The 24,973-nt window shown below is 38.5% G+C and overlaps 1 protein-coding gene across 5 annotated transcripts in view; it reads right to left on the reverse strand.

Moving 5' to 3' along the window:
* Nucleotides 1-24,973, reverse strand: part of LOC128734326 (ecdysone receptor) — a 599,356-nt gene that overhangs the window by 143,503 nt on the left and 430,880 nt on the right. The window contains exons 1-2 of one of the 5 annotated variants that reach the window (XM_053828463.1): nucleotides 12,752-12,902; nucleotides 11,717-12,680 (exon numbers count right to left, since the gene is read on the reverse strand). The exons of 3 other annotated variants lie outside the window; for them this stretch is intronic. In XM_053828463.1, the coding sequence (XP_053684438.1) occupies nucleotides 11,717-12,194 (478 nt within the window). In that variant the 5' untranslated portion in view covers nucleotides 12,195-12,680; nucleotides 12,752-12,902. Of the gene's footprint in view, nucleotides 1-11,716; nucleotides 12,681-12,751; nucleotides 12,903-24,973 lie in introns of those variants that run through there. One more of the 5 variants, XM_053828461.1, reaches the window with a different exon arrangement.

Genomic DNA, 24,973 nt, shown 5'->3' on the forward strand with positions numbered 1-24,973 from the left:
TGCTGCGCCAGGCGGCGGCAGTAGATTTCACGTCACTCATCATCATTTTATTGCAATTTTGCAATAGACCGCCTCCGCCGCCGCGCCGACCGCGGTTGCCGTCACACGTCACCACACGTTCGGAAAACAATGGACAACTTCATCAGGTGTTGTAGGTGACTAGGACTAGACGGTTGCTGTCGTCGCCATCGCAGCCGCCGCCAACAAAGGAATCGTGAGTCGAACCTTACCTGGTTGGGATTGTTATTCGTCGCGGCACAGTTTACATCCGACTCTAGTAGTGAAAGTTTAATCGTGTCTAGCCGCCGCCGCTGCCGCCGCCGCATGCTGTGACTGCTCCCGCTAGGTATGCCAGCGATTGAAAAGCGCGCGGCCGCTGCCGCCGCCGCACTCACGACGACGTCATTTGGCACATCGCACGCGAAGGAAGGAAGGAAACAAAGACCTGCCTGCCGTCGTGCCGTGAGACCACGGGAAACAGTTGTTCGGCGTCATCAGTCACCATTGACACAGTTTCGGGGGGGTTTTCTTACCCGCTCTTTTGACGATGTTTGATTTGAGAGTGCACACCAGCAATCCAATCGTTGTCGTCGTCCTCGTCCTCGTCGGTCGCGGATCGAGTCGGGCTTTGTTTCGCGGCGATGCATTTTTCAGCTCGTCGAACAAAAAAAAAGGGTTTTTTTCTGTTTACCTTGCAATAATAATGGCAAATCTACCACACCGCACCGTCGGGGTTTCGTTTCAATGGGGATGACTGAAAGAAAGCAGCCCGAACTGGTACGGTCCTTTACTTCCCCAAGGTGACAGATGATGATAAAGCACCTTCCTCGTCGTCGTCATGTTAGCTGCTGCTCCTTGCACTAATGAGTTTATTTTTGCTTGGTATGGGTATGTGTACAGAGGGTATTCATAAAAGAGTGCGGGCCAAGCAAGGCACGGCGCATGGTGGGGAGGTTTTTCTTTCATCATCGACAAGTGTGAAATATGCATTACTGGCGACTTTTTACTGGGTCACGAACAGAAAAGCACAAAAAATAACGAACCGCGACTCTGCCTGGCTGCCTTGTTTGGAGCGGTAATTGCACAGGGAACCGCGGTAGTTATTAATCGGGTATTTTTGTTCGATTTTACCGGCCGGAATTCTTCGACTAAACGATATTGTTGCAATGTCAGCGCGGGTGAGTGGTGTGTGGCATGTCGGTAAATCAATCGGGGTAACGTTTTTATTTCGATTTTTTTAAATTTGGCAATAATTGATATATCATGCTATCACACAGAAAAAAATCTCCAAGCCCAAACCCATTTAAAACGCGTTTTGTTTGATTTCGTGTTATACTAGAAAATAATTTATATTTAAACACTAACTAGAACAAAAATAGAAGGGCAGAAACATTCAGAGATGATTTACTACTATACAGAATGCAGTGATTCAGTTCAGTTAAAATTTTAAACGGTCGTAAAACATGAAGGAATAAACAGAGGAAGCGAGAACAGTTAACATCGGCCAAGAAAAGAAAAATAAATGGTTGAAGCTTTAAGTAGATCAACGGAAACGTCCGGTTTACTGAGTGTCAGAACATTGCTTTTTTATAAAACAAAAAAAAAAACGTTTGGACCGTGATACGTTCTCTGCTAGCAAATTAGACCAGGTTAAAATGTTTTGAAAAGAAAAGAAGCCATAATATTTTGTCGATAAATAAGGAAAATTAGCACGCTCTCCCGTCATCTTCGGTTGCACCTAGCTGTTTATGACTGATTTTATGTATAAATAGGTTATTGCTACAAAACAAATTGAAATAGTAAAATAACAAAACAACAAAAAAACCATGAAATAATTAATTCCAGTCAGTCACGATTAAGTGCGAGATTCTACCCTTTTCTGCTAGCCCAGGTAAATGAAAATTAGAACGAAGTATAAATTCTTTCCGACGTTTCGACCAGTTTATTTCAATGCTTTCTCAAGGTATAAACTTCGGAAAAAGTTCCGAGGCAGCTAGAAAACCATTAAATAAGGAGAATAGCAATAACAATGTCGTAAATTAAACAAGAAAAAAGCAATCAACTTGTATAATTCGTTGAAGCAGTTATATCTGTCAACAACACTGCACTGCATTAATCATACATACAGTTGTTGCTTAAGGAACTTTTCACGTAAAATCATGCGAGAAGAGGCTGAATATATTTTCGGGACAATGGAACGAATTTTGCAGTATCTCGAAATCAGCTGAAGTACTAATTTAGCTTACTACACAGTACGGAAAACCAAGAAGGTTTCCAAACTATTCCAAAATAGTTCACATCATAACCGCGTATAGTCATATACAAGTAAATAAGAAAGAAAAAACACACCCGTTGGTGGATTTCATCCGAGATTTGCCGTGCAAACGCCGACAACGTACTGCTTTGGTTCTATCGCACGGACCGAGTAGATAACACTCTATCTGCTCGGTTGTATTGGCATTGGCGGTATAATTGGCAAAATAAAACCAAATTAGGTATTAGACTGCCTAATGTAGCGGGCGGCAGTAGTTTAGTTAGTAAAACAGTTGGGTACAAAGCCAAAGAAAGTCCCCAGCTGCCATTGCCCCGATATATTTTTGGTCTATATCAAAATTTTCCAGTTCATCCAATTAATCATTCTTCGCATCAGACGCTTCCTCACTTTCCAAAAAAATTCGAGAAGGTATTTTCGTTACACGAAGTGCGGGCAAAATCCATTGGAATTTTAATCTGCCAAACGCCGAACCCATTTGGGCAATTTTCAAAATTATTTTACATGTTTTGGCCACAATGCACAGTGGTCCAAACACTCCAAACAGCGAAATATGTGATCGTGTGATATTGTGTCGAAACGTGGAGTTTTTCGCATGTAGTGACTTTAGAACATTTCTTGGTATAACAAGTACCTTCTTGTGAGAAAAATCTTTGAGTGATTAATTCTCATAAAAGTGAGATACGAAATTTATTTTCTCGTATATTCGAGATACAGGTTTGGTACTTTCGACAAAGTTGTAGTAAATATTAATATAAACAACTTTGTCAAAGACACCATACTTGTATCTCTTCGTGGAAATTATCTATGCAGCGTTATTCGTGGACAAACCCTTTAAAACAGTTTTTAAACTCTGACTTATTCTGGTCAACTTTTACGTGTTCTTAGTGTTCTAGAAAGATGTTTATCTTGCTAAAATCAACGTTTCTGTAGAACATTATTATATGTCATTTTCTGAAGTCTCGGAGGTTTTAAGCTTTTTTGCAGAAAAATAGTACTTCTTTGAGCTTAAATATTTCCCAAGGTGGCAAATGGTGGCAGATTAAACAACCCCTACTTAAAAATACAACAAAAAACCTATTAAAGCAAGTGTCAATTGTCTGTATCTGTTTGTATCTTCAAAAGTTATAGTTGTTTTAAAAATTCATCTCAGTCATGTTTACAGAACAATTAAACTGTACTTCGGATGCAATAAACGCCATTTTGTTTACGTTGACAATCTCTTCCTAACAAGTTAAGTTACCAGCAATTTTTCGCCTATTTTCGAATCGAAAATGAATGTAGACTAAAAATTATTTGACGCAATTAATAAGAGAAAAGCTTAAAACCTCCGAAACTTCAGAAAATGACATATAATAATGTTCTGCAGAAACGTTGATTTTAGCAAGATAAACAATTTTCTATAACACTAAGAACACGTAAAAGTTGACTAAAATAAGTCAGGGTTTAAAAACTGTTTTAAAGGGTTTGTCCACGAATAACGCTTGATAGATAATTTCCATGAAGAGATACAAGTATGGTGTCTTCGACAAAGTTGTTTGTATTGATACTTACTACAACTTTGCCGAAAGTACCAAACCTGTATCTTGAATATACGAGAAAATAAATTTCGTATCTCACATTTAAGGGAATTAACCACTCAAAGATTTCTTTCACAACAAGGTAGTTGTTATACCAAGAAATGTTCCTCAATTTTCTATTCTTTCCCCTTCACGTCTTGTCTCGCCCGGGAATTATTATCAACATCTTTGGTTCATTACTTTCTTCTTCAATTTTCGTCATCCCTTGGAAAGTCTATTGTTAAAAAAAAATATTCAGACGCCTGATTTCATTAAGAGGACACGAACGACCAACAATTTTGAAAATATCACAACCTTTTTAAGTCAGATTTCGATTCTACAGAAGTTTCCGCTTATTTCGATACTATTTTTGTAATGATCCAACCACATGAGGTGGATAAAAACCGATCATACACATAAATATTCCCGTGTCGCTCGGAACAAACTCGTCGTAATAAAAACCCCGCTCAACAGTGGTTCAAAAGGACGAAAAGTGGAACTTTTTTCCTAGTGTCTTTTGCTTTCGTTTTCCCATTTATGGTTTTTAGCACTTTTCTTCGTATGAATATTCTATAATTTAAAAATGTCAAAAGTTAGTCATCGCTTACTATAATGAAAATAAAAAATACCTTTTTTGCGTTAGGAAATATAGACAGAATTCTTCTATAATTTCTATCTTTATCGAGTGCTGAACTATACAGCATATTCTTTAAAAATTAGTTTTTCATACTTAGCTTATGTTGGTTACATTTTACACGAATATATTGTTCTAGGCGATTATCGAAGGACTCAAAACACACGTTTCTGCAGAAGATTGCAAATCTCTAGGACCTTCCCTTACAAAGTTATCACTTTTGGCTCGTGAAGTAAAGGAAAATCGCTAAAATAACCGATAACTATGTAAGGAAAGGTTCTAGAGATTTGCAACCTTCTGCAGAAACGTGTGTTTTGAGTCCTTCGATAATCGCCTAGAACAATATATTCGTGTAAAATGTAACCAACATAAGCTAAGTATGAAAAACTAATTTTTAAAGAATATGCTGTATAGTTCAGCACTCGATAAAGATAGAAATTATAGAAGAATTCTGTCTATATTTCCTAACGCAAAAAAGGTATTTTTTATTTTCATTATAGTAAGCGATGACTAACTTTTGACATTTTTAAATTATAGAATATTCATACGAAGAAAAGTGCTAAAAACCATAAATGGGAAAACGAAAGCAAAAGACACTAGGAAAAAAGTTCCACTTTTCGTCCTTTTGAACCACTGTTGAGCGGGGTTTTTATTACGACGAGTTTGTTCCGAGCGACACGGGAATATTTATGTGTATGATCGGTTTTTATCCACCTCATGTGGTTGGATCATTACAAAAATAGTATCGAAATAAGCGGAAACTTCTGTAGAATCGAAATCTGACTTAAAAAGGTTGTGATATTTTCAAAATTGTTGGTCGTTCGTGTCCTCTTAATGAAATCAGGCGTCTGAATATTTTTTTTTAACAATAGACTTTCCAAGGGATGACGAAAATTGAAGAAGAAAGTAATGAACCAAAGATGTTGATAATAATTCCCGGGCGAGACAAGACGTGAAGGGGAAAGAATAGAAAATTGAGGAACATTTCTTGGTATAACAACTACCTTGTTGTGAAAGAAATCTTTGAGTGGTTAATTCCCTTAAATGTGAGATACGAAATTTATTTTCTCGTATATTCAAGATACAGGTTTGGTACTTTCGGCAAAGTTGTAGTAAGTATCAATACAAACAACTTTGTCGAAGACACCATACTTGTATCTCTTCATGGAAATTATCTATCAAGCGTTATTCGTGGACAAACCCTTTAAAACAGTTTTTAAACCCTGACTTATTTTAGTCAACTTTTACGTGTTCTTAGTGTTATAGAAAATTGTTTATCTTGCTAAAATCAACGTTTCTGCAGAACATTATTATATGTCATTTTCTGAAGTTTCGGAGGTTTTAAGCTTTTCTCTTATTAATTGCGTCAAATAATTTTTAGTCTACATTCATTTTCGATTCGAAAATAGGCGAAAAATTGCTGGTAACTTAACTTGTTAGGAAGAGATTGTCAACGTAAACAAAATGGCGCTTATTGCATCCGAAGTACAGTTTAATTGTTCTGTAAACATGACTGAGATGAATTTTTAAAACAACTATAACTTTTGAAGATACAAACAGATACAGACAATTGACACTTGCTTTAATAGGTTTTTTGTTGTATTTTTAAGTAGGGGTTGTTTAATCTGCCACCATTTGCCACCTTGGGAAATATTTAAGCTCAAAGAAGTACTATTTTTCTGCAAAAAAGCTTAAAACCTCCGAGACTTCAGAAAATGACATATAATAATGTTCTACAGAAACGTTGATTTTAGCAAGATAAACATCTTTCTAGAACACTAAGAACACGTAAAAGTTGACCAGAATAAGTCAGAGTTTAAAAACTGTTTTAAAGGGTTTGTCCACGAATAACGCTGCATAGATAATTTCCACGAAGAGATACAAGTATGGTGTCTTTGACAAAGTTGTTTATATTAATATTTACTACAACTTTGTCGAAAGTACCAAACCTGTATCTCGAATATACGAGAAAATAAATTTCGTATCTCACTTTTATGAGAATTAATCACTCAAAGATTTTTCTCACAAGAAGGTACTTGTTATACCAAGAAATGTTCTAAAGTCACTACATGCGAAAAACTCCACGTTTCGACACAATATCACACGATCACATATTTCGCTGTTTGGAGTGTTTGGACCACTGTGCATTGTGGCCAAAACATGTAAAATAATTTTGAAAATTGCCCAAATGGGTTCGGCGTTTGGCAGATTAAAATTCCAATGGATTTTGCCCGCACTTCGTGTAACGAAAATACCTTCTCGAATTTTTTTGGAAAGTGAGGAAGCGTCTGATGCGAAGAATGATTAATTGGATGAACTGGAAAATTTTGATATAGACCAAAAATATATCGGGGCAATGGCAGCTGGGGACTTTCTTTGGCTTTGTACCCAACTGTTTTACTAACTAAACTACTGCCGCCCGCTACATTAGGCAGTCTAATACCTAATTTGGTTTTATTTTGCCAATTATACCGCCAATACTTAGCTTATGTTGGTTACATTTTACACGAATATATTGTTCTAGGCGATTATCGAAGGACTCAAAACACACGTTTCTGCAGAAGATTGCAAATCTCTAGGACCTTCCCTTACAAAGTTATCACTTTTGGCTCGTGAAGTAAAGGAAAATCGCTAAAATAACCGATAACTATGTAAGGAAAGGTTCTAGAGATTTGCAACCTTCTGCAGAAACGTGTGTTTTGAGTCCTTCGATAATCGCCTAGAACAATATATTCGTGTAAAATGTAACCAACATAAGCTAAGTATGAAAAACTAATTTTCAGAGAATTTCCAAAAAAAAAAATGCTTTATAGCTCTACACTTGATTGAGATAGAAATATCATTTCTTTAGCAAAGTTGTTTGCCTTTATATTTTATATAACTTTTTTTAAGAAACCATGTGTCTATCTACTAACACAAAAAAGTAGACGTGTATCGAGCCTATAGCGAATTTCATTTGCCCCATTTTGGCCCATAGGCTCGTGAAGCCAATGGAAATTTAAAGCTTGAATATGTGATAACTCAGCAAGTAAAGGTTCAAGAGATTTACGGTCTTCAGCAAAAACGTGTGTTTTGAGTGCTTTGATAATTGCCTAGAACATTGCATTCTTGTAAAATGCAACTAACCAAAACTAAGTATGAAAAACTAATTTTTAACGAAGTTTCAAAGGGTATGCTCTATAGTTCAGCACTCGATAAAGATAGAAATGTTATTTCTTCAGCAAAGTTGCTTGTTTTTACATTATTTACAACTTTGCTGAAGAAACTATGTCCACATTTTCTAATACAAAAGAGATATTTTTTTTTATCATATTAAGCGATGACTAACTTTTGACACTTTGATATAAGGGGGATTCATACGAACAAAAGTGCTTAAGACCATAAATGATAAAATGAAAGCATAAGACACTAGGAAAAATGTTCCACTATTCGCTCTTTTGGACGGCTCCCGTGAAAACACGATTTTCAACGCGATTTTTAACATGTTGGAAAAAACTTTTTTGTTTGTGATTTTTTCAAAATTTTTAGTCGTTCATGTCCCCTTAATAAATGAATAAAAAGTTTTCACAGAATGTTTTTCAATTCTTGGAATTTCTTTAGACTGATGGGGAAAATTTTGTGCTAAAAAAATTCTACGTCGCTTTATTCAATTGTTATGAAAGAGTTTGAAATCAGCGATGTCCGAGAAATTCGAAAAATTTTCCTTGGAGTTCTCTGGAAAAACAAGCTATCTCAACTTGTTTAGATATCGTTTTCTTTGATAAGTTCATAAACTTGCTCACTTGCAAAATTTCATAAAATTCTAAGAACCTTCGACCCAAACATGTACGATAATTTTAAAAATTCCTCATTTCGGAGGATAATGGGAAGCAGCAGTCAAGTCAGCTAAATACCATTTGCTGTGTGTTCTTGAGGATCACGCTGCTCAATGTATACTGAAGACGTGGTCACACTCCTGGTTCATGTGGAAGGGATTCCTTAGCTCGAGAGCTCTGAGCTCCTTCCGTATGATTCATCACTGACTAATTGGAGCATCCCTACAATAGCTTCCAGATGCACATTATTCGGCAATTTATATGAACAGAATCAGGCACTGACTGACAGGCGACTGGCAGTTGGCAGAGTTTCATAAAAGGTGGCAATTAAAGTACCTAGCTCGGTTGCAATAGAGAATCAAGCACTGGAGCTCTCAGGTTCCAGTCACTGAGAGATAGCTAATCGGCAATGAGAGGAAAACCTTATCAATAATCAATAAGTGCAAGATGGGATTCAGACTTCTAAAGTCTCAAGTTTAGGAATTATTAATTTATTCAATTAGGCGTCAGATTTCTAGATTTTCAGCATTTCTCATGATGTTATTCTTGAAATTTTGAATTTGGCAATCAGCATTTTTTGGTTTTTTTTTGTCAAGTTTTGATATAGGGTATGTTGCTGCTTCGTCGTAATTGCCTATTCCCGTCCCATCCAACACAAATTATTAAAAATTTCAGCATTTTTATGACACACAATGCAAAACTAGTTATTCCCTAATATTTTAGTTTGTTGTCTATCATACACGATCAATCAAAGTGAGCTGAGATCTATTTAAATGCATTTTATCATTAAAGAAATCCTACCAGCCAAATTTCCTACACACTTAATAAAAGTACCGAGTTCGGTAAAATATCGTAAATTTTACCGAACTCTGAGCAGCAGTACATTCGGTAAAAAATTTTTATGATGCCAAACATTACTAATGATCCGTAAACGTCGATTGGCACCATCGAATTTTACCGAACGTTCGGCTGCTCAGAGTTCGGTAAAAAAAAATTAAGTGTGTACGTTTTTTCCTGCGACGAAGAAGAAAATGTCGACCAATCGTTTTAATTTCCGTCATTCATAAATGAAAGTAACTCACGCAAGGCATTGTCGTTATTTTACAGCCAGGAAAACTTGCCTGACCTGCAGAAATTTTGCAGAATAACATATGTCATGCCGTCCTACACAAATACATGCGCGTTAGCTTCGTAAACATTGTTGTGATTTTTAGTTCGGACGATGAAAAATTTTGATGGACGGATTTTAAAACGGTACGACGAATTTAAGAAATAAAGTCAGTTGCGTAATTTCAATAATATGCTTTAATAATCGCTTTTCACTGATTTCAAAGTTCACGGATCGGAAGGTAAGTGTGTTTTAGTCAAATCAGCACAAGAACTTTTGGAGTATTCATTAAATTCATCCAACAAATGATGCAAATTAGAATGGCTTTACTTACTACGACGGGAATTAGAAATAAACCCTATATCAGAGTAAACCAAAATTTCATAACATTTCATTATAAGTGTATTGGTTACCGACTGTCGAAGCTGTAAAGGCAGTCCTAACAAGACAACAGAATCCGTCTAAATTGCTAGAAAAGTGCATAGAATATGCATCGCCTGCTCGTCTGCGGGTATGAAATGGGGAAGGCAACTAGGAAGAAGCGCCCAACATAGCTCTAGCCATCCCAAGCCCCTACCTAGCGCCTCTACGTGGCCATACCTGGAAATACTTCAATTTGTATAATTGAGTAGCCAAGCTAGGAGGTGCGGGGTCGTGCGGTTTTCAGTTCCTAACCTTACAAATGTAGTTTTAGGCAACCATTAAACCACACGACTTTAATTTCAAGTATTATATGATTTATACTAATTTTTTGGTAAACTAATCTATTTTCAGAGAGCGAAAAAAGGCGCTATATCCTTGGCCAATTGCAGCCTGGCTTCTGGTCTAAATGCCATTAGTTCATCCCTGAGGGTCCGGAGTATCACTTAACCCTTATTAGCAAAGATACTCCCAACGACTGTAAATAAATCATTATCTATGTATATGGGAAGCGTTTGGTACGGGAGGTCCACGCTTTCTTCCTTCCCTTGATTTCAAGGAGTTTGATGGAATTAGGTATTTTTTCTAGTTCCACTTGATTCCTTGGAATTCTCTCTGCGGTACATGCTGCGCAGTTGGCCTGGCCGTTGACAAGAAAAATGATTGATTCAAGTAATCGTCATTTTCCAGGATGCCTTCCAGAATTGGCTGTGTTAGTGTGAGATTAGATTAGATATGCATCGCCTGCTCGTCTGCAATTTGTCACGCTGATGCTATTGCCGTACCTGCCAAAAATACTTAGGAAACAGTGACTGGAATGTTTTATTTCACCCGCCATATTCACCAGTAGCACTTTACACCATTCCGGCGAATTCGTGTCTGATGCAGAAGAATGCTGAGAAGGGTACCTTCCAGGACAAGACAAAATCTAGCCGCAAATCGGGTCATGTGGACCAAAACTAGAACCAAAAATTATACAAGCTTTCGTCCATAAGAAGTGTACTATCGTTTGAGATATGCGCAAAAATCTGTTAACATCGAAATCGAACGTTGATCGTGTAAGAAAAGAACTGCACATATAACAAGCAGAGGAAGCCATCGCATCGGTTGAGTCTATTTTACTCGGAAAAACGGCACTAGTGTGATAAACTATTTGTGTGACAACTGACACAATGAAAACTGACGTTTACATTCGAGAATGCTCGGAGGGGTACCTGTTGTCCATGAACTGGAAACAAGATGTTTCAGTACCGTTTTCCATCAGGTTTAGCATCAGTGTGGTACAAAACCAATGGAGTCAAATTCGTACCAAAACCGATGAATCCTTCACACTGTATCGAATCTTTTTGGGTACTAACAAAGGCATATTTGCGGAAATATCTCAAGGCAGAGGATTCTATAGCAGCTTTTGAAAAAGTATCCAAAATTTTTGGCAAACAGTCGGTGCTGAAGTTGATTGGCAGTGTTAGGGTACGGGACAGTATTTTCAATCTACTTCTAACTTCAGCCTACATACAAGATATTTGAATTGGCGAATTCTTAAGCGTTTGGATTCATACAATGTCCAATTATTGGACTCTTTTGTTTTGGAATTCATGGATACTTATGTTTAGCAAATTGCCTCTGAGTATCTAAATCTCTAAATTCTTCAACATTTGGATATTCGATAGTCCAATTATTCTAATATTTAAAAGAAGTAGATAATGTAGACGGGCAACTTTCGGGTTAAATGTCCTAAAGAGCTTAGAATGAGAATGATACAGTATTGGTATTCAATTGATTTCAGTATCTGGATCGATTGGCTGTGAAAAAATCAGCAACGAAACGGGATGCTAACAGCCAATTTTCCCAAGCTTACCACGAGTACTATTTTAATATGTTACAAACTTAAATGTAACCTAGACTCACCTGACGAAATCGAGTTAACGGACTCGCTGCGGGGTGTGTTCATCTGTATGATCGACGGCAGGGGCGGTATCAGCGTCTGGTTCTGCGTCATCCCGTTGATCAGGTTGCCGACGATGTGCTGGATCTGGTTGCCGTTGGCGGCCTGCACCGCGGCCGCCGCCTGGCCGGCCATGTTCATCATCCCGTTCAGGTTGTTGTTGCCGACGATTCCGTTCATCAACAGATTGCTGGCTGCCCCGCACCCACCAACGTTGTTGTTCCCGTTCGACAGCACCGAGTGGCCGTTGTAGGCGTTCTCTTCGTACGCACCCCACAGTTCCAGCTCGTTGTACTCAGGCGAACCGAGCGACGTTGGCGACATGGTCATGCCGGGCGACATCACCAGCGCGGCCGAAGAGGACGTCACCTCGGAACTGCTCTCGTCCAGCATCCGCAACGACGTGAATCCGCCGTTGTTGGACCATCTTCTTTTCATCATCTTCGTGGCTGCTTTCGAGGGGAATCCTATCTACGCACGTAGTCTTCCTTCTTCCCTTACAACTTCTCGGTCAACAGTATAAAGATCAGAAAACACTAACTTTTTATCCTCTACAACCTCTCACTCTCTACTAAAAGGATTTTCTCTAAAATCAACCAACCGAGCAACAGAAACAGGCAACAATTGTTTAAAAAACACTCCGTTCGGGCTTTTGGTGTAACAACGACCGTGCGGCGCGTTACTAAACTATCCTCCCGAGCTTCCTACTAGTAAATCAAGTAACAATAATCCCGTCCCTTTCACGCAGGTCAAGTCACAAGTCACTTATGCCTGCAGTGGTAGAACCCATCGTAATTGTGGCCGATATTCGTGCAGTGACCCTTCTCCGAAAACATTCGCATTCTGGTGGCGTCCCGAATCCCGTCCGATTGGGGCGCACGCATGCCGGCTAAAACGGGTGAGAATTCGCGTTATCCCAGGGCAGAGCTGTAGTGTGGAAAGTTAAAGGAAAAAAAATATGGTTAGCATTGAAGTGTTACCTACAAGTTACCACTAACCTTCCTGGTGGTTCCTGCTGAGCTGAGCTGAGCGCCGAGTGTTGTCTGGGGGTGGGTGAACGTGACGACGAATTTATGCGTTGTGAGAATAACTAAATTCCAAGAACTTCTCCAGTTTCTACCGTTGCCATGCTGCTGAACCCCATAAATAATCAAGTTTGTAAATCAGCGCAAAAAAGCAAACTTCAGTTTTGCATTTTTTATTTTTTGGCAAACTGCTGCAAAAGGATTCGATAATCAGCGAATTTAAAGCGACGCTAATCTGCGTCGAAATCGGGTTTCAGCAAAACAGAGAAAAAAAACCTTTCGCAGCAGCAGAGCCAACAACCTGCCATAAATAAGGATGAACGTTCCGATAGGAGATCGAAACTTACCCTCGATCGATGCCGAAGACACGTAAACCCACTCTCACACACTCGATGGACATCGAAAATTAAAATTTGAAGTTCATCGAGCGCTTGGCTCAATAAAAAAAAAACCGCCGCAAACAGGAACAACGTCTTTGATTATTAGTTTCGAAATTGGTTTTCCGCAGTGTGGTGACCGGACCGAAGAAGCAGGTTCTCCAAACAGCGGATCAAACCGGTTGAGGATGTGTTTTTTAGTTCCTCTCTGTTTTGATCACGTATCTAACCAGAAGAATAAAGACCGAATCGAGCATTCTGGATTCCTTAGATGACGACGTGCATCAACAGCAACGTTTCAGCCGTATGATACTAGGTAGTATCCCGGAGGCTTTCTTCCCTTTTTTTTCATGGTAGCTCCTAGTAGCAAGTGCAACAGATAGCGATAGCGCTCTGTTTTCTTTTATCATCACGTACCCAAAAGTAGGTCACCGCAGACTACCGCTTGCTTGCTGGCTTGCTGTGGATGTAGTCTGTGACCAGCTCACTGATAAGCGCCGCAAAGTGCTTCCGATTAGTGGCGGAGGCGACTGGCGGCCGGTGGCCGGCGGCGGTACGCATCGGGAGAGAAACATCACAGCGCGTGATTCTTACAGAGCGAGCAAAGATACAAACCCTCGGGTGACCGGTGCGTCAGGGTTGAAGTTAGAAAACGCACGTCGTTTGTATGACGTTGTTTTAGAAGATGCTTTTGGCAGGATTTGAATCTTCTACCAAAGACAGAGATCTGTGCAAAAGAGCCTGAGGGACTGTTTGCAATTATCGTTGTTCTGTTTTTACCAACAAAATTATTCAGCTCTTGCTCATGTCTGCTAAAATCAGCTATGTAAATCGAAATACATTTGAAAAATCTTTCGTAGTTTGAAAACATCTGCCATTCCGCATTACTTGAACAACTGAATAAACTTTCCTCAATCGTAATACAATGAATTTCCCAGCTGGTACCCGATGTTTAATAACATTGGATAATTTAAAGCCTTACACGGATTTTTGTTTATCTTTTACATCCACTAAACAAATAAACCGGTACATTTGTTTAACAATGGAAACGTTTCTTCCGTCTAACTGACTGAGTACAGGAGAATGGCGTCGCATCCACACGTCATTGACGAAACAGGCCCTACCATTTAACTTCTCGTTGATGTTAGTAAATCTTTGTAACATGACCTAAAGCTGTCTTGGCTAAATAATTTTATATTCAATTAATTATTGGCATCACTAATAGATGCTTCAACGTTTCTTGCGACATTTTACTTGGTGTACCGCAGGGAGTAGTATTTGGTCCATTACTGTTTTTACTATGATAATATTGCCAGACAATTCTCAACATTATGAAGTTGTGCAAATTTCCCTCCCTCACGCATACATCGATCCAGTCCAACTAAATAAATTTAGGAGAAAATTCAAATCTTCACAATAATATGTTGGTGGCGATAAAAAAGGCCGTTACACGATCTGGTTTTACCAAAATTCAAATAATTCTACACGTTTGTACGCACTGACAATTGTCTAAAAGTCAGCTTTCAATTCAGGAGCGATTTAATTCTGTTCCCTGCCGTCCGAACATGTTCTCTCTCTTATGTGCTACCTTATTCCTAAGCTGCGGCTGCAACCGTCAAGACAGGCACGAAAATTGATTCACATTAGCTAGTCCGTGAGTGTACATGCCGCCAGTTTACAGGGTTATGTACCAAGCAAAAAATATAATCGAAAGAACTTGTGTAATAAATTTCCAAACAACGATTACCAAACAAGGATTACCGCTGGCTAAGAGGAAACTGCACTGTACAGCTTGGAAGTCGAGCAGCGAATTAAGGACGATAATGTCTCTGCTTTTCTTTTTATAGCATTTCAGTTGTCTTTACACAAAAGAAGGCGGGACTACGCATGTGGCGTACGTATCTTCTTATGCCTATTCCTGAAGCAGCAGCAGCCACACATGGGATATAGTAATAGTCGTCCGCGCCTGGAAAGCAAGCTATGACACGGAAAATATATGAGGGAACTGTTTTCAACTGAAATAGCTTAATTTCGCTTCAAACACGGCTTTAATCTGCGTCGGTGCAGCGGGTTTCACTTCACCATGGCGTTCGCTTTTAGGGTTTCGTGTGAGCTTTTCTATGAAATATTTAGTAGCAGGCCAGCAACTTTAAATGCAAATGGTTTAAAATTGAGTAACGTTTCCCACAATAAAACGCATCCAATAATTAATTAGTCAACATCGACAAATCGAGTCTGACTCTCAATCGCCGTCAGTTGAAACAATCTTCTTCTTCTTCTTCTTGAAAGGTTGTGTTCAACGAATTAAACAAGAACAACAAGAAGATAAAAGAAAATCAGCTGCATTTCCCAAGCAACAATGTGAGTTTTATTGTACTCTTATGGGGGTCTTCAAGACCATTTTTGGTCTTAAATACCATCATAAGGGTGTAATAAAACCCAAATTGTTACTTGGGTTAGTTGCACCGAGGTTAGTTGCTCCGATGATGACGGATCTTGCTCTTGGGTAAAAAGGAAAGCTATAAATACTTCAAAAGGCGTTATCTCAATGGCTCTTTGATATCCAACCTTCCACGCATTCCCTTTCACGTCTTGTCCCACTCTGTTTGGATACTATTAAACACTTTGTTTAAGTGCTTTCTTCTACCGTCCAGTAAAAAATTTACATTCAAAAGTCAATAATAGGCAAGGTGGCAGAAATTACATAAACCATACTATGGGTCAATGTCTGCCATTTGGGGTTCTGGAATGAGCCTAGCTCGTAGAAGGCATCTCGCGTAACTTTTCAAAAGGAGCTAAGTAACAATGAGAGACTCTCTTTTGTCTTCCTCTCTTCCGATTATTACGGCTTCATAAATGCATTTCAAGTTTTCTTGACCACTAGCTAGCTAGTGATACCAGCAATCGATTTATGCTAGGCTGATGGTTTAAAGTGCATTTGCAACGCCGGCCGTGCAACCGAAAGAGAAGAGGCACAAAGAGAATCTCTCATTGTTACTTTTAGGTCCTTCTGAAAACTTACGCGAGGCATGAATCAGTGCCTGAAAATTTATTATATAGTATGCTTGCTTCCATATCGGCCCATTTTTAAAGTGTTGCCATGTCGATTTTGGTCCAGCACTCCCTAATTGTTACCCGAACTGTTTTTGTAAAGTGATGGAGTTTCCGGTGCGAAGAATGATAAACTGGATGAAACTGAGAAATTTCGATATGTAGACCTCCAATCCATACTCTTTCGGTTGGTACCCAAATGTTTTTGCAATTAAACTACTGCCGCACACCTATGTTAGATAGTATTATATCTAATTTTGTTTCTTCAGTTTTATTAATATTTTTTTAAAACGATGGTTCTACAATCGATGAAGGGACGGTAGGGGAAAGTAATGATTTTTTTTGGAAAATGGAGGGGAAAGATTGGAAAGGTAAGGGGGAGCGGGGGAAATACCTAGCTACGCTTAACAAGTCGTCGTTGTGACTCCTACCTTTTGTCCAATGCTGGAAGGTGACTGGGCTTTATTTGGTATTATTTTCAGTTTTGATTTTTTCTGGCATTTAAAAGCATATCAGAATCATTTTTCATTACATTTTGAGCCTAATTTAAGAGTTTTTGCGCCTATTATTACCTCAAGAAGCGTTTTTCGGCGATCCAGTGCTATCTGAGCTGTTTGAAGTATTTTGGGAAATTTTTACGCCCTTAAAAACATTTCTCGACGATTCTGACTTCGATTCGGAATTATATTTTTGATTTTTATGGTCTTCAGAATCATTTCTCGAGCATTGTGAGCTTATTTTTTTTTGTCTTTTCTGACTTTAAGAAGCGTTTTTCAGTGATTCTGTATTCAAAATGGGTATTTAGGAACATTTTCTGACCTTCAAGCTTGAAAAGCGCTTCCAAAAACGCGTTTTTCGAAGATTCTGACCTGAATTCGGACCCACATTTTGGGTTTTTTCAGTTTTCAGAATCATTTTCCAACGCCAGTGAGCTTAATTTGGAATGTTTTAACCAAGGTGAGTTAAAATAGGTGATCTAGTTTTCACAGTTTGTAGAACAGAAGTGCGCGGAACGATTGGTTAGCAACCATCGACGTTGTTTATACATTCAACAGTTTCCGCTTTGAAAATTTCGGTGATTGTCAAGGGTAACCAAGCGGGGGTGAAAAACAAATTTCAACATCAGAAAACCTCTCTTAACTAACCTTGGTTTTAACCACCTTTTCTAACTTCAGACGTTTTTCGGTGATTCAGAACCCAATGTGGTCTTTGGAACAGCGTTTGATGGCGATTCTGGGCTTAATTTGGGATCATTGTAGTGTTTTGATTGTCTGACGTTTAGAAACGTTTTTAGCAATTTTGAACTCAATTTGAATTTATGGTTTTTGGGCCCCTGCTCTTCTATAGAAGGGATTCTCAACGATTCTGAACTTAATTAGGGATTATTTTTTGAAGATTTTTTGGCTTTCAGAAGCGAGTCATATTTTGTTTTGCCCTTTATTTGGCTTTTGGAAGCAACTTTTTGACGACTCTAAGCATGATATGGGACACTTTTTGCACCTTTTCTGGCTTAAGAAGCGTTTACAGCGTTTCAGAGCACAGTGTGAGACTTTTGGGACATTTTCTGACCTTTTTCAACGGTTCTGACCTAAATTCAGAATTCAATTTAGGCTTCAGAACTATTTTTCGGCAATTCTAGGCCCATTTCAGGATTTTTCTAACCTTAAATGTTTTGACATGTTCTTGTGAATGAGAGCTCAGTTAGGGTATTTTGGGACAGCGCATCACGGCGACTCTTGGTTTTATTAGAGATTATTTTCAGTTTTGCCTTTTTCTGACATTTAGAAGCGTATTAGAATCATTTTTCTACGATTTTGAGCCTTATTGGAGATTTTTTGCTTCTATTCTCACTACCAGAAGTGTTTTTTGGTTATTCAGAGCTCAGATTGGGTATTTTGGGACATTGTTTGACCTTTAAAAGCATTTCTCGATGATTCTGATTACGATTCGGAATTATTTTTTGGGTTTTTATGGTCTTTAGAATCATTTTTCTAGCATTGTGAGCTTAATTTAAGACCATCTTTAGATGTTTCCAGACTTTAAGAAGCGCTTTTCAGCGATTCAGTGTTCAAAATGGGTATTTTGGGACATTTTCTGACATAAAGACCGAAATAAAGATCGAAAAACGGTTCCAAAAACGCGTTTTCCGACGATTCTGACCTGAATTCGGAGCCATATGTTTCGCTGTGCTGGTCTTCAGAATATTATATTTCGACGATTCTGAGCTTAATTTAAGATTTTTTCACGCTTTTCTTTCCTCAAGAAGCGATTTTCGGCGATTCAGGGCTCAGATTGGATATTTTTCGAGCATTTTAAGCTTAATTTAATATCTTTTCAGGTCTTTTTTGACCTTGAGAAGCGCTTTTCAGCGATTCACTGTTCAAAATGCGTATTTTGGGACATTTTCTGATCTTAAACGTGGAAAAACACTCCCAAAAGCGCATTTTTTGACGATTCGGACCTGAAATCGGAGCCATATTTTGGGTTTTTGAGGTCTGTTAGAGGGAGAGGCTGTTAGAGTCAATAGGATCGTGACATTGACCCCGCACTGTCCTGTATTCTAACAGCTGGTTGCGAAGTCTGTCGTATAAAAAACAGAAGGTCAAATTTCGATAACGGAATTAGTACCCAGGCTTTTCTTTGCTTTGAGATCATTATCAGTTTTGACTTCTTCTGAGATGCTTTTGGCTTAATTTGGGATCATAGTCGACGATTTTGTATCCAATTTAGAATTAATTTTGGGCTGTTCGTTCTTTCATATTTTGTATTGAACTTTTCAGCCTCCTAGAAGCGTTTTAAACAGTTTTAAATTCATAATTAAAAAAAAAATTAAATTCAATATGAGTTCTTTTTGCATCTTTTCTAGTCTTAAGAAGCGTTTTTCGGTGAGCTCAGAGCTCATTTTGAATATTCTTGGGACATTTTAAAACCTTTTTAAAACCATTCTGACCTCCATCATCACTCAATCAATTATATTTTGGGTTTTTGTGGTCTTCAGAATCATTTTGCAATGATTCTGAGCTTGATTTGGGAGTTTTTTTTGCACTTTTTCTGATCTTTAGAAATGCTTTTCGGCGGTTCAGAACTCAATTAGTGTATTTTGGGACAGAGTTCGAAGGCGATTGCAGGCTTAATTTGAAACAATTTTTAGTTTTAACCTTTTCACGTCTTTAAAACCGTTTGACTGCGATTCTGAGCACAATTTGGGATCATATTTTTGAAGTTTTTCTGGTTTAAAGAAGTGTTTTTTCGACTCAATTTGGGACTCTATTTTTGAAGCCTTTTCTGGCCTTTTTACTGACGATTTTGAGTTGAACTAGAATTATTTTTTGGCTTTCAGAAGCGGATTATATATTGTTCTGACCTGACGTGACCTTCAGAAGCGCCTTTGAAACAATTCTAAACTTAATTTGGGATAATTTTTTGGAGTTCTTTGGCCTTCAACAACGGATCTTGCATTCCTTTAACCCTCTAACGGGTAAGACCGTCTGTAGACGGCCTTCGCTTTTCGAGCTCCAGAGCCGCATACGAAATTTGTTTTTAATTGGCAATATGCAAAATCTGTTCAGAACAGATTTTTTGACATTTTGATACTAATATCATAACATTCTGACCATGCATTCAAAAGTTATCATCTCTCAAAAACAAAAATTCCGAAAAATTCCGAAAATAATTAAAGCGCGAATATTCCGTTTTTTACTTTTGAAGGAAAACGACATCTAGAACAAAATGATTGACCTAAAAAAAATTTCTCTGAGTAAATTTCATGCATTATTTTAATTTTGTAATATATTTGAGTTGAAAAAATATCTGGGCAGAGCGTTAGACGTGAAAAAAGAAAAAGAGAAATTGGACTTTTTCTTACCTAGCGCTCCTCCAGATTATTATTTTTGCATGAAAATCAGAACTTAAGGTTTTTTTATGTGTACTTTCATGATAAAATAGTCATTAGCTTGATCGTATCGTTTTTACGGTGTTGCCCGTTAGAGGGTTAAACTTTGCTACTTTTTCTCTCTTTTTTACAAGTGTTTTTTGAAAATCCTAAATTAAATTTGGAATAATTTTGCTTCCTTCTTCCAAAATGTTGAGGTTTTTGTAGACCGCAGTCTCCTTTGGAACAAAAATCTAGCATATTGATCTGGAAAATTTTGAGGTTTGTATGTTTATCTGGGCGCAACAGAAAATTTACAAACCAAATTTATAAGCCATAGCACTATCAACCGCAAAAAAGCTCACCCTTAAAGCATTCTTGCAATCATGATAAATAAAATCGTTGACTAACGCACTTGTGAAGTCGGATAAATTGCATGAAAAATTCTACAATGTAGATATTTGCCATACTAGGATGGCTTGTATTTAGTTATACAACCAAAAATCAACGCCCGATAACTTTATGAATTCCAAGATTAATTACAATGCTTCAAAATTATGCTTTGCAAACCACATAGGCAATTTTTTGAATGCGGATAATTTAATGTGTGCCATTTGAAACTCGGAAATGATGTTTAACGTTGATTTTTGGCTTTCAATCATCCATAATATACTCCTAGGCTAGGAATTTCATGAATTTTGTGCGATCACCTTCAAGTCAATTAAAAAACTATGCATATTGCGAGGGTTTTCCCACTCTGCGAATTTCCAATTGTAAGTGGCAAGGTATATTTCGTTTTGATGTCTGTGTTTGGAGGAGAGTTGAGCAAAAACTGATATTATCATAGTTTTTTGAAGCTTTAGAAGAAAGTAATATTATATTTCATCTTAAAAGTTTGAATATTTTTTGACAAAGCCCAATTGAACCCGGTAAAAAAATTGAATTATGTTAAAATCCTTTTCAATTAATCTTAATAAAATCCTAATAAAAGTGTGATTGTTCCAAGGTTTCGCAGAGATGTTTTGTCATATCGCCAATATATTCTTTTAATGATCAGTAGAACATTCAGTAACCTCTAATAATACCAATTACTCTTTATTTCGTTTCTTCTCAGTCGCAAACTACCATCACCCCGGGGTAGTTACCGGTATTATTCACTTCCGTACTACTGGGTAAATACCTTCGTAAACAAAGATTTGAAAAGCGATTCGACTACATCCTCTATCTCCGGTGCCAATCAGATAGCCCCCGCCGCGCCGTGTTCTTAGCAGCACGCTTCCTACAGCACATATCATAGACCATGGGGAGCAGCTAGCTAAGTAGATCACTTCGTAAACACCGAACGGGTGCAGCATTATCACCGCAGAGGGTATCACACGTGAAAGTATCAAGGGATTACGGTGTAGGTATATAGTAAATAGTAGCTAGTGCACAGGAAAGTGCACTTCTTGGGCATGACGACGACGTGTCCTGCGGAACAAGCGCTACAAACTTGCGTTGCAGTACCCCTGCAGGTACCCGAGTGTGGTAGATTCAGCGCGGAATCCAGGGAGCAACTCGACTTATTTACATAATGATATTGTTGCATTGATTACAGATAGCAGCAGTGCCGCTGATGTTGACGTCGTCGTCTGCTGCTATGTTCCGAGTCGCTCGGGGAAAGGCGAACTGCGACCATCATCACCGCCAGTACCACCACCACCAACGTGTTATCATCACAAGTGCACATTGCACAAGCTGAGGAAAAAAACCGGGATTCTTTCGGTGTTCCTGCAGTGCAACGGGCGCGCGCGCTCGTGTGTGTGTTTGTATGTGTCTGCAGGAAAGACACTATCAACATTCACTTTTTCTTCGCTGGCTGCTTATCAAGGTTGCAGTTTTATTAGCTTCATCCACCATGCTCGTCTTGCTGATGGGGAAAACGGGGAAATCAGGTGGAGGTTCAACGTGAAAGAACGCATTCAGGGACGAAGACCGAGGTGATGGCGTACGTAATCAACGAATGATCAACGGTTGATATAAGATAGGTCCAAATAAAAGTGTATGTGTTGGGAATGGGATGGGTGGAAACATCCTTCAAGGTGAATTGATTATAGATTGACTGTAACTTTTATAAAGGCAATAAAGCGTTTGTCAAACCTACCCTATTCGTTTAATGAAGATGTTTTAAGAGCCGATTTTAAATGAAGCTTCAATAGTAAATCAGGAAAAGCCATACATAAATTAACAGCATTTCTGGAAAACTTCCACTAACGCACGGCTCAATTTTCGGTTGCATTTCTCTTTGCTGCAGTGGAATTCACGTGTTTGACAGCCCTCGGGCTTGAGCAAGCAGCAGCACGAAGACAACCAGCGCCGTGCCAGCCATCCGTCAGAGTCAGAGTTTCACACACTGTCACTGTGCTGTGTTATCCTGTGCTGGTTGCACTTCCACAGCAGTGCTCCTCTCCACAGCACAGGTCGGCTCGGCGCATAACGGAAAGAAAAACAAAAATCCCTTTCTAATTTTATTTCTTATTTGCCCTTCACACATTTGTCGATCGCATCGCAACGCTTGCCGTTCGCTTCTCTCGGGGCCGGGGGTTTGGGTTGTTTGCTATGACGACACAGCCAGCCGCCGCGTGTAGATTGTGGATCAGCAAAACACAAACCTTCAAGCCTTAAAAAGGTGGAACAGACAGAGATAGCGCGACAGCCAAATTTCGGCTTTAACGGGAAGCGAAATGCATTTTCGGGTTTTCTGAACTGAACAGCGAAGGGGGAGTCAAACAAAGCAGCAGCGATGCAATGCAATGCAATCCAAACAGGGTGACCCGGGAACCTGTTTAGCTGCCCAATCATTTTTATGTCTAACATCGGTTCACCCTGTGTTTTGTTGGCGCAGAACAACAAGAAGTGCTTTACAACAACGAAGCATCAACAACGGGATAATAATGACCGACTCGAGTCAAGCTCGCAGATCTGCTGACTAAAACCGAACGTGGCGGCAAAGTGAAGGGAGTTTCGAAATAATAATAAGCAAGCACCAGCGACGTTTTGGCGAATCCTTGCATGTGTGTGTGCGCGTATGTATGTTCGACAGAGAGAGAGAGAGAGAGAGAGAGAGAGAGAGAGAGAGAGAGAGAGAAAAAAAATGTGGAGGGAAAGGATGTAAAAGGGTTTCGCATGTATGATAATACCGAGAAAAAAAGGTCCCTAAGGAAGACAGGTTGGCATTTTGTTTTTGTTGTTGAGGATTGTTGTCGTGTTTTGGGCTCTTGCGAATGCGAACTAGCAGCAGCGAAGCAGTCGAAACGAAACTGGTTTCGGCTGGGGAGTGATTCGTTAAAGATATGCGCGTATATTCTGTGGAAATTAACGTGTCCCTTTCGCTTTTTGATTGAGAACCTCTCTGCTGTGTTGATAGAGTCACTAGCTATATGGGAAGGAATGGGAGCCAAATGCTTCCTGGGCCTGCTACCAAATGGATGCTCGATACATGTGTGTGACCCTTTTTTCAGGTGAATAATTATAGCGAATAAATATTTCACCTTTTTCAAAGAACTATAATACGACGTAGCAGGTTTGAGGCTTATACACACGTTGGACAGGAACGACTGAACGAAAAATAAAATTCCTAATCGGAGTTGAATAGATTGAAATTTGCGTCATCCGTAAGGCTATATAAGTTTAGTGCTTAGGTATTGGTTTAAAAGTTTTTCATGAAATTTAAATTTGTGATTGGATGCTAGTAAACTCATGCGATTTTTCCAGCAACGTAATTTGAAATGTAAATGGAATTCAGCCAGTATTTCTATGTTGCAAACTGTTTCAAAGACCGATCCGACAAAGTGTTTAATTATTGCCTTTTTATTATAATAAAGTATGGTATGGAAATGATTGTGGAGGTTCAACCAGTACAGCGGTTCCCAACTTACAGTAACTTTTGGCGAACCCCCATATTATAAAGTTCGAAAACAGACACTGATGAAGCCTGCAAATTGTAGACGAAATACGTATCTGTCGCGAATAAATATACATAGTAGAATTTAATTGGAAAAGTTTCTTTTTTATATAATTTTAGGTTTCGTATTCTACTAAGACGCTCCAAAAACTACAGTCAATCACATTATTTACAGTACATTATTTGAAATTCCACTCCTTTTTGAATGCTCCTTGATGGCGCTTTTTGATCTTCATCTGTAGTCCTTTTCGGTATTTTTCGTCGCTCATTTGCCATCTTTTTATCGTTTCTTCGTGCTTCGTGTTTCTACTTATAGTATTTTCGTCATTTTTCTTTTTGTTTTTGTCTTTTATGACATTTTTTGTCGTCTCATTATTGTTCTTTTGGCGTCTTTCCTTATTATCTTCCTTTTTTTTATTACCTATTTGTCATCCCTTTTTCATCATATTTTCGTCGATTCGTTATCTTTTCGTTGTCTTTGTCATTTGTTGTCATATTTTATTTTTCAGCGTCTTTCTGTCGTATATTTATTGTCTTTTTGTCACCCCCTTGACGCTTTTTCAACGCCATTTTGTCCCTTTATGTCGCTTTTTTGTTTTTTTGTCTCTATTTTGGTGTCTTTCCGTCTTTCCGTCCGTTAATACTTCCGTAGAATTATTTTCACTTTCCATCGTCTTTTTGTCGTATTTTTGCCATTTTTATCACTTATTCATCATTATTTGAATCGCATTTTCGTCGACTTTTCTCCGCCTTTTCGTCGTTTTTTTGTCGTTTATTTGTTGTCTTTTCGTCATCTTATTGTTTTTTTTTTGATACATTTTCACCGGTTTTTGTTTGCTTTTCTTCGTATTCGCCATTTCTCTGTCGTATTTTTGTCACCTTTTCGTGGTCTTTTTGCCATCTTTTCATCGTATTTCATCGTCGCGGCCGTTTTTGTCGTCTGTTTTGTTTTT

This window comes from Sabethes cyaneus, chromosome 2 (genome assembly GCF_943734655.1).
Source record: "Sabethes cyaneus chromosome 2, idSabCyanKW18_F2, whole genome shotgun sequence".
Lineage (NCBI taxonomy): Eukaryota > Metazoa > Arthropoda > Insecta > Diptera > Culicidae > Sabethes > Sabethes cyaneus.